We start from the raw sequence: 9952 nt of genomic DNA, 5'->3' as shown, positions 1-9952 counted from the left end.
GATCTCTTGTGGGGTTGTCCCTTCTAAAACAACAGGTGTTAGGGCTGCCGTGGGCTTGGCCTTGGCCAGCAGCGGGTCTGTCGTGCTGGCATTGGCCCTGTCAGACACAGGGGAGGCTCCCAGCAGCTTCTCACAGAAGCCTCCCCTGGGTTACCCGCTACAAAAACCTTGCCACGCAAACCCAGTACAGCTTCATACTAGTATACTTTCATTTTTTCTGAAAATCAGAATGAACTGTGATTACACTTATGTAACCTTTAAAATTGTGTGTGATTTTTCTGTTGTTCAGATATGGAATGTAATCTATTTAATGTATTGGGATTCTTCCCTGTTTGTGTGCGACTGCTATTTCTCAGGGAGAGCCAGGTCTCCCAGGAGCTTTGGGCAGCAAAGGAGAAAAAGGATCCCAAGGTCATCCAGGACATAAAGGAGTGCCAGGACTACATGGGATCAGCGGGGAAAGTGGAGGTGCAGGAATCCCAGGTATGTTTTGTTTCGGAGGGGTGAGGAGGTATTGACATGCTTCTGGAAGATAATTTCTCAGTAAACAACTGGGGGGGTCTGTGAGGTGACACATTTGCATTCAGCTGCTGTAAACCTAAAGAGCTCCTTTGTCGTCAGTGCAGCCAGGCGAGCTGATGTCACCTAGAGATCTTTCACAGCTGCCTGAAGCAGAAACGATAGCAAAGTTCTCAGGCGCATTCTGGCTCAAGTGATAATCCATCTTCTCCTCTCCCGCACTCTTTCTTCTTACAGGGAAGCTTGGACCTCCTGGAGATATTGGTGTTAAAGGACGTCAGGGCCGCCCAGGACCACAGGGCATGGCAGGCCCTCCGGGTATGGTGTATAGCATCTCTCCCAAATCACTGCCCCCTGGTTTGTTGTTGTCTTTGTAACAAGGCAGTTGATGTTCTTCTGAACTTTTTAGATTTTAACTGATGCAGCTGCAGTCTCTCTTTGTGTTAGTTTTGAGGCTCTGTTTACCTCCTCTGGTTCCAGCTAAGGTTGAAAACAGCCAGTTTTCGATGTTGTCAGTTCAGCTGAGGCAAGAGGGTTTAGTTGTCTTTCACTCTTGTAAAGCTTTTTGCCTGGTTTTTTCGGTTTTCCCCGTCCAGAGGTCTCAAGATGTTATATCCACACTACTGTGAGAAAGGCTTGTTCTACCTCCTAAAAGAAAATAATAAAGATGTAGCTAGATGAGGAGGAGAAGAAAATGAATTAGAGTGGAAAGAAGGGACAATTGCACTTGTTTGTTAAAGCAACAGAAAAGATCAAACCTTTCAAAATATACCTACAGGGGAGTCTCTAAAGATGCAGCGACAGAGCGGTATGCAAGGCAGACTTCATTAGAGTGAGCGCCAGTCACTCTCTTCAGCCAGAGCACTGAATGCTCCTATATTCAGAGATCCTCAGCAAAATTATGGTGATGTAGTTTTGTAGACTGTAGTGAACTGGCACTGACTTAGAGGCAGTTAGCAAAGATCAGAACCTACTCTCTGTTTAGAGAAACCTTGAATTTGTCATAAAGCGGGAAGAGAAACCATGCTGCGTGCATGGATTCCCACCAGCGTGGGTTAAATCAAGGGCAGAATGCTAACATGTCTTTTGAAAGATGGACAGTTACTGCGTGTGAAAATAGTGGGGGTGTTAAATCCACTGAAGTCCAGTGAGCTCGACAGAAAGTCTATGCTGCTCTTCTCAAATGTTTATATACCAACACTGGTTACATCTGTCTTTGAAGTGGCTTAACTAATTAATTTTTAATAAAGGGGACTCACATCTTCTCCCTTTGAAATGCAGAATAACAGAAGTGAAAATGATACTGTGGTCCATTATAATTCACAGGGGCTGTTGGAGATCCTGGTAAAAATGGACTTGTTGGTGAAAGAGGTAGTCAAGGTCAGGATGGTATGCCTGGTCGCCCAGGAGTAAAAGGAGAACCAGGTAACACCCATGAAATACTGTTGTTTCATATTACAACTGTTTTTTTTTCCCTAGTTAAACTGACAAGGATTATTTGGGAAGAATTAATAAGGAGCTTCTGTGGAGCCAAAGATAAGTTCAGAAGTAGAAGGTTTTCCACTTTTACGTACAGGTTTTTCTCTATAATTGTTGTACATGCTGTCAACAACCGAAATGCATATGTCACTGCTCTGTTCTACATGTGATTTGTCATAACCTCCCCTAAAAACGTTAATGTCTGCAAGAGCCAAAGGATTGCTGTTAACAGTTCTTATGTGTTTAACCTCAAAGAGATGAAAAGAACCAGAATCCTTTTAAAGGAGTCTCCTCCATTATGTGGAAATAAGATAAAAGGAATCAAGGTGTTTGCTTACATGAATAGGGAAGGTATCCAAGGCCTGGCCCTTAGATTGTAAAACCTTTCATTTAGATGTCACTCCTGGTGTCACCAACGCCACACACAGATTCCATCCTCCACTGAATCCTGACAGAAAGTGTTTTCATATTTTACAGTTAAAATGGGTTTTTTTGCATATTAGTATAAAGAGGATACTGAGAAGGCCTTCATAGTATTCAGTAAGATTTTTTCATATTAAGCTTGGAGTAATCACTGTTACCATTTATTTTTTTTTACGTATTTACATTTTTTCTTAGTAACTAACTTAAATGAAGATTTTTCTTCTGTTGTTTCTTTTTTTTCTCTGAAAAAAGACAAAGCTTATTATTGTAGAATGTACCTCAAATATGACTGATCAATAAGAGTTCCTACAATAAAGGAAAACCTACACATTTAATTCGTATTTCTGGATAGAAGAAATTGAAATAACTGATGCCTTTTCCATATAACTAAAATCTCTATCCTGATTCAGTGAATTGTGAAGAAATGTATGAAATATTAAACAGCTATGATGCTTTCTAACAATTATTGAGGACTTTGAGTGTAACGTGACCTAATGTTTTATAGGAACACCTGGGAGAGGAATACCCGGACTTCGAGGTATTCCTGGTCGTAAAGGTGAGTTGTCTTTTCAGATAGGAAATGCTTAATTTTTAAATAACCAGAGTCATCATCATCTTTAAGCTACCTTCTGCTTCTGGATGCTTGAAAGGCACGAAGGGTGTCAGAGGAATTGTCACAGCAATTCTCTGCTCTTGGTCAACAATTTGGCGCTATACATTAAATGTTGAGAGCTCTTGCTTGTGAAGTTAGAACTACTGTAAAAGGGAAATACAGAAGCTAATTTCTGTGCTTTTGTGAAGGTGATACACACAGCCTAGAGCTTTTGAAATTTTACTTTGATACATAATTTGATTAACAGAGTATGGTGTAATGAAAACAGGTGCTGCTGAACACCAATCATACTGTAAGAAAGCTACAGTGATTGCATTTTAATTTTGTTCATCTCCCCTTTTACACAGATGAACAGTTCACTGAGGGCACTTCTCCCATTTTGTAGGTTTTGCATTGTATTTCTAGTCCTCACAGAAATCCACTGATTTGCTTTACGTAATCAAAAAAAAGAAGAAAACCTCTCTTCACACCCTCCATATATAAATCTCCTGTATGGATCAACAACTCTCAGATCAACCTTAGAACAGTATCCACTTGGAGTAGTCTCTTTATTTTATTGTACTCCTATTGATGCTTTTACCTAGAATTCAGTTTTAAAGGATTTGCCAGTTCTGATGTTTAAAGAAGCATTTCTTCTACTCATGTATCAGGAAATACTCCTTGATCTGGTCTTTCTACCCTTCTCTCAAGTTTATTCCTTGGTATGAGCAATCTCTGAAGTGGAGTTTTAAAAATAAATTAAAAAAAAAAGAGCAGTGTGCACACTACCTCGCAGGGAGTCTTGTCATCTCACAACTATTTTGCTTGACAGTAGCAAGGTGGCTTTGGGGACCTCTGCATACTAAAACAAAGGCTGAGTTCCACCTTTGTGGTGTAGTAAATGAACGTACTCTGTGTATTCACACCATCTTACCATCTTGACAGCTCTCCCCAGGGGTCATATTACACCTTTATTATTATTGTATTTATTATTATTCCTTTTGCAGGAATCAAAGGCAACATGGGACTGCCTGGTTTTCCAGGACCACCAGGTATGAAAGGTCATCCGGGTGATCAAGGACCCGTCGGACCTCCTGGCTTAGTGGGGTTTCCTGGATTTCACGGTGCAACAGGCATGGCAATTACTGGCCAAAAAGGAAATAGAGGTATTGCTGGTGCAGATGGAAGACCAGGTGCGTTGTTATAACTCCTGATTTATGTGAAATGGTATACTGATAGTTGAAAGCAGAATTCAGCCTCTGCAGAACTCAAGGTTCAAAGGGGTCTTCTCCCAAGAGAGCTTCATCATTAAACCGGTAGTTCCTGTACCAGTTAATGCAGTGCTGCCACTGCAAACACGGTGATGGTCTGTGCAATATGATGTAAATTAAAATAACACTAAGCTTTGCAGTCCACTCAATTGCATTATTTCGCTTCCTTCCCATGTGACCTGCGGGGCAGCTGAATTCCAGCTTGAAGGAAGTGAGATAGCTTGAGTGTGATTACAGACTACAACCGGAGGGTATTAAAAAATCAGTAGTGCTAGAGAGTACTGCAAGAACTCAGTTCTAATCTCAGATTCAATTAGCAGGCTATGAAAAAATAGTGGATTTTTTTTTTTTTTAATGGATATATTTCCTTGGGAATCACTGAGGTGGTAAACATGAGTACCATTGCAGAGTCACTGGGAGTTGTACGGTATTGTACGTAACATATGTGACATGCGGTTGGCGGTAGTCTTTTCTTACTCTGATGTTTCCGTACAGGTGCTCCTGGTTTTACAGGGCCTCCTGGTCTTCCCACTCCCAGCATGAAAGGAAGCAAAGGTGTTAGAGGGGCAGATGGCATACCAGGGCCAACAGGCCCAGCCGGCAACGTTGGTCCTCCCGGTCCAAAAGTCAGTGAAAGGAATATTGCTTCTTTCTTGCATTGCATTGTTAATTTTGCTCTTGCCATGAAAATAATATCCAGAACAACTTTAAAAAAAAAAAGGCAAAGCAACAAATCAAAACAAAACCACCCACATCCTCCAAAAAACCCACTTGTAATAGAGGAAAGTTATTAAAATGGATATGAAAAGCAGACTTTGATGGACTTAATTGGAGCAAAAAGTAATCACTGTGAATTTCTGGCATGTCATTTCCTTGGCTGTTCTGTATTACGGAATAATGATATGACTATTTCTGACATGCTCACAAATGGAGCAGATAATTCTAGTTGTGGCATGTTCTGTGAACACAATGCTTTGAATATTCTGAACAAAATAAAGTGTGCTTCGTAGCATGCAGATGGTACTTCCTGTTTATTATTGGTGTTGTCTGATTTGCAGGGAATAGAAGGTCGGTCAGGTTATCCTGGTGGTAGAGGGGACCCTGGATTTCTTGGATTCCCAGGTGTAAAAGGTATTCATTGATTTATTGCATGCACTAATGTGTGCCAAATACAATCGTTTACACATCGCGTTATAATAATACTGTGTGTGGAATAGCAGCAGGTGTGGTCCCAGAGACAGGAGGTTTTTCCATTGAGAGCAAGGTGTAGGTCAGCTATAAATGAAAGCGTTCACTAAGAGCATTTTCTGTGAGGTAAATGCTAAGGGTATGTCCAAACTGCTGTTGAAGTGAAGGAAGTTCTGAAACTTCAATGGCCTCCACTCACACAAATTCAAAACAAGTTTGTCCTTAGGGAGTAATAATGTGTGAGGACTTTGGGACTGAGTCTGCTAATTGGAAATGCCACACCACTGCTAGAAGATGTAACTTTCTGGCAACCTCTCAGCCAAGGGCTCAAGAACGTTTAATCATAATCCCAACACAGACCACCGAGTCCTCTGTTTGCTGCAGGAATGGTCCCAATTATAATCTGATTTACCAGTTTATCACAGATGAACTGTTAAATATATTGACTTCACTAATGTCATATTCCCAGGGGCTAGTTGGACCAGTAGCTGGCTAAAAATCCTTTTAATTTAGACATTTTTCTAGCGATTTAAATGTGATACGGGTCTGCGTTACTCCAGTGTTCTTATTTTTCAACTGCATGATTTACAGTGACACAAAATTGTCATTACGTGTTTAGCATGAACACAAACCAGTAGGTTAATTATTGTGTATTTTAAATTTGTTCTAATTTGAAAAGTCACTGTACAGACAGTATTTTACTTTCTTAAGCAAAAAGCTCTCATTTCATGGCATAATCAGTCAAATCTCCTGACTTGATGATAAAAATACCTCTTTTTTTTTTAATTATTATTTCCAGCAGAGCTGTGGAGGGAAATCTATCTGTAACCTCGTATTTTGCACAGTGAAAAAGAATTGCGTATTAAATTTCAAACAGTTTAAACGCTAAAACCCTCCTATCTGCCATCAGCATAACTCACAGGATGGCTTGAAGGGAGCTGAACTGCCCAGAATCACTGAAGGCGGCACTTGACCTGCAAACAGGGTGACAAAAACACAGAAGATGGAAAGGACGTAGTCTTAAATTCAGATTTTAAGCCAGGCTTATGGGACCAGCCATTATATGAAGATAGGCATGGAAACATCTTATACACTGACTGCACGTGGCCTGTAAATTATACAGAAATGGTAGAGCTGTAGAAGTCCGCTCCTGCATTTCAAACGAGTCTACACGCCGTGTAGCTCTTTGGGAAGGTTGTATGGACTCTTAAACAAGCCTCTGAAACTCTGACAGTGGTTTTGATGTTTTGAACCAGACAGACATGTCTCCAATCTTCTGTTTTAGGTGAAAAGGGTAATCAAGGACCCCCTGGACCACAAGGTGCAGAAGGGCCAAGGGGACCAAAGGGCCAGCGTGGTAACCAACCCTTTTTGTTCTAACACCACCTGACTCAGTTTAACCTGGTCGGTTTGTTTTGTAGTTTGTTTGCTTTCTTTTAATATAAAGCTCTTAATTATATTTTTGCTGCTAGGTCCACCTGGAGTCCCTGGGAGAATATTCGTGGTTCCAGGAAGCAAAGGTCCTCCTGGACTGCCAGGAATCCCAGGAACACCAGGTGATCAAGGAATTCAAGGGATTCCTGGACTACAAGGTGGTTTATATTTTTATCTCTGTGCATGTTTTGTGTGCTGCTTAGTGGAACATTTTGCTTTGTTGGGAAAACATGCTCCTGCATAGAAAATTGAACATGTCTTTAAAAATACCTCTCCATATTTAAAAATGGCTCTTTGTACCTTGTTAACAACCTTGTACTTGTGAGCTGTCCTGTTCCATTTTTTCGTCCACCCTTGCAGTCAGTGAGCAAGTTCTCCCTCAACATAAGCCTAAGCAAAATAATGGAATAAAAAGTAAACTTGGATCAAAACATTCACCATTTTCATGTAACCAGAACCGTGCTTAGGATGTTTGTCATTTTAGGAGGTAAATTACCATTTGTAATAGAAGTACTCTACCTGTGGTAGAGTACAAAGTGGTTGTGTCTGTCACAGTCCGGGGTGGGAGGGGAAAGGAGAGACTGGCTACTTCTCCATTGTCACTGGAAGTGAAGCCTGCCTCGGCTGTGAAGAATGGGGAAGCGAGGAGCAGGTAGGATGTGCAGTGGGTACTTGGCCACCCTTCTCAATACCACAGCTTTCCACCCCAGGAAGGGAGCTCCTCAGGGTGCCAGGATTGCCCGAAGGCATGCACCACTCGGGAATGACAGTTGTGTCCAGCACAACAAAGCAGGCACTAAAAAACGTTCTTTTACACTGTCCTTAAAGTTGTTTTACAAAGGAGCTGAGTTATTCATAGAATTACAAACGGTGACCAAGATTATTATGGCCTGCTACTATATTTTTGTATTATTTCTAGCGTATGACACATGCTCAAAGGTAAAGCTCTTTGCTTCAGTTTCTGTAAACATTTCATACGAGAATAATATTTTTCTGCAGTACATTCAGTATGTCCTTGTGACCTTCCTGCTAGGAAATATGGTGACAGCAACACTACAGACAGTCTCAAAACTTAGCAAATTCATGCTGATAGTTTTAGTCTACCACAGCTACATTTGACTTATTCATTTACAGTTATTAAAATCTAGAATAAGTACTGCTATATTATTCTGTTTTGGGTTTGGTTTTTTTTCTTGATTACAATTTAGGACCTAAAGGAGTAAAAGGTCTACCAGGAAGCTTTGGTCATCCGGGTCAACCAGGACTGCCTGGTCCAAAAGGAGACAGAGGATTTCCAGGGCAAAGAGGTACAGGAAAGCAGACACCTCTGTTTGACTGCTACTACTGAATTTACAGATAAACTGTATTCCTGATTGCTCTAAATCCTTCCTCTCACATGTATTGAGATTCTGTAACGTTTGCAGTAGCTTTAGGGCCACCAGCACATGTAAGCACATTCTTAGCTTTTAACAGATGCATGTTCACAGCTGAAATAATACTTTACAAAAATATGCCTTGACTATGCTCCTGTAATTAATCCCATCTATTTACCCACTTGAAATTCCCAGGTATCAGTGTGCCTTTATATGGCATCAAAATAGAACTAAACATTTTTATTTAGTCACCATAAAATGTTTTTACAACTTTTTTTTGGTGGCAATGGCCACGCTTCTTCGCATCGTTTCATGGAATAGTGAGATATTTTAATGTAAAGCTACCTGTACCTGAGCTAGGTCTGAAGGAGTTAACACACCTAGCAACAAATGCCACCAATTTTCAAGATGTATCTTCTGACTGATAAGTTTTTTGTTACTTTTCAAGTGGTTCCACTTATTTAAAGGAAGTAAAAATTCAAACAAAAGTATCATACTTGTAGTCATATTTCTTTGCCCTCCACAGGACATCCCGGACTGATTGGCTTTCCAGGTCTACAGGGGTTACCTGGGTCACCTGGTACCCTCACTGCTGGTCCAACAAGAAGGGGTTTCATCTTCACCCGACACAGTCAATCAACAAAGATTCCTTCCTGCCCACATGGGACGTCACAGATCTATGTTGGCTATTCACTGCTTTTTGTACAAGGAAATGAACGAGCACATGGGCAAGATCTTGGTACTGTATTGGTAAAAATTTTCAGATTGGTTTCTTTCGAGATGAGTAATGCTAAGTTGTCCTCATGAAACCAAAGTCACAGCAAGTGTCCGAGATGAGCACTGGTTTCAACCATCTATCTCCAGAGCGGTCTACTGCTCCGAGTCAATTCAGGAATCATGGCTTGAAAGACACCTTTCTTTCCTGCACTCCTACACTCCCTTTTTGCTGTTTCTAGACATTTTTGAGGAGGAATTCAGTTACTTTTGGATAGATATTGAGTATAAATGTCCACAGCGTCCACACAGGGCTGATGGTAACAACATGGGATCTGAGGTATATTTATACATACCTTAAGCATTTTGCTTTTGTATAATTCCAGCGTGCAGACACTTCTCTCTTTATGGTTATCAACTGGTTTAATTCTCACTATAGTAGAATGGATGCCATCATGTGTCCCTTCTGTTTGCTGCACTAAATATAATCTATTTCTCACAAAACTCTCCTCTTTTGTCTTTTAGGAACAGCTGGTAGCTGCTTGCAGAGATTTACCACCATGCCATTCTTATTCTGCAACACCAATGATGTCTGTAGCTTTGCTTCTCGCAATGATTATTCATACTGGCTGTCAACCGCAGCAGTAATGCCAGTAGACATGGCACCGATCTCTGGCAGGGCACTAGAGCCTCATATAAGCAGGTAAGGGTGTAAGAATTTTAGCTCTTCCAGCCTGGAACCACAAAGGCATCATAGATTGTTTTGAATGGTGATTCATAGGCAAAGAACTGCCCATCTCAGCCAGTACAAGCACTGTTTTTAACCACCTGATTTTTGATAACTCACTTGAATACGTCAGATATTCAGTGATACTCTGAGAAAATTCAGATTAAAGCTACTGGCTAGATGGCCGTACTCAGAGAGTCAGCGGCGCAGTGTCCGAGTGGAGATCGGTGAC

General features: G+C 40.9%; 1 protein-coding gene across 1 annotated transcript in view; it reads left to right on the top strand.

Moving 5' to 3' along the window:
• Positions 1-9700, top strand: part of LOC104508809 (collagen alpha-3(IV) chain-like) — a gene marked incomplete at its 5' end in the record, with an annotated part of 38477 nt that extends 28777 nt beyond the window's left edge. Inside the window, 12 exons of the mRNA XM_010150545.1 lie at positions 357-483; positions 757-837; positions 1846-1944; positions 2927-2977; positions 4021-4206; positions 4780-4910; positions 5343-5415; positions 6758-6829; positions 6945-7064; positions 8115-8213; positions 8806-9018; positions 9519-9700. Of these exons, the coding sequence (XP_010148847.1) occupies positions 357-483; positions 757-837; positions 1846-1944; positions 2927-2977; positions 4021-4206; positions 4780-4910; positions 5343-5415; positions 6758-6829; positions 6945-7064; positions 8115-8213; positions 8806-9018; positions 9519-9700 (1434 nt within the window). The remainder of the gene's footprint in view (positions 1-356; positions 484-756; positions 838-1845; positions 1945-2926; positions 2978-4020; positions 4207-4779; positions 4911-5342; positions 5416-6757; positions 6830-6944; positions 7065-8114; positions 8214-8805; positions 9019-9518) is intronic.
• Between the last annotated feature and the right edge of the window lie 252 nt (positions 9701-9952).

The sequence above is a fragment of the Eurypyga helias genome, unplaced genomic scaffold (assembly GCF_000690775.1).
Source record: "Eurypyga helias isolate BGI_N326 unplaced genomic scaffold, ASM69077v1 scaffold11684, whole genome shotgun sequence".
Classification (NCBI taxonomy): Eukaryota; Metazoa; Chordata; class Aves; order Eurypygiformes; family Eurypygidae; genus Eurypyga; species Eurypyga helias.
Note: the sequence above shows the minus strand (reverse complement) of the source record. Positions and strands in the feature narration are given on the sequence as shown.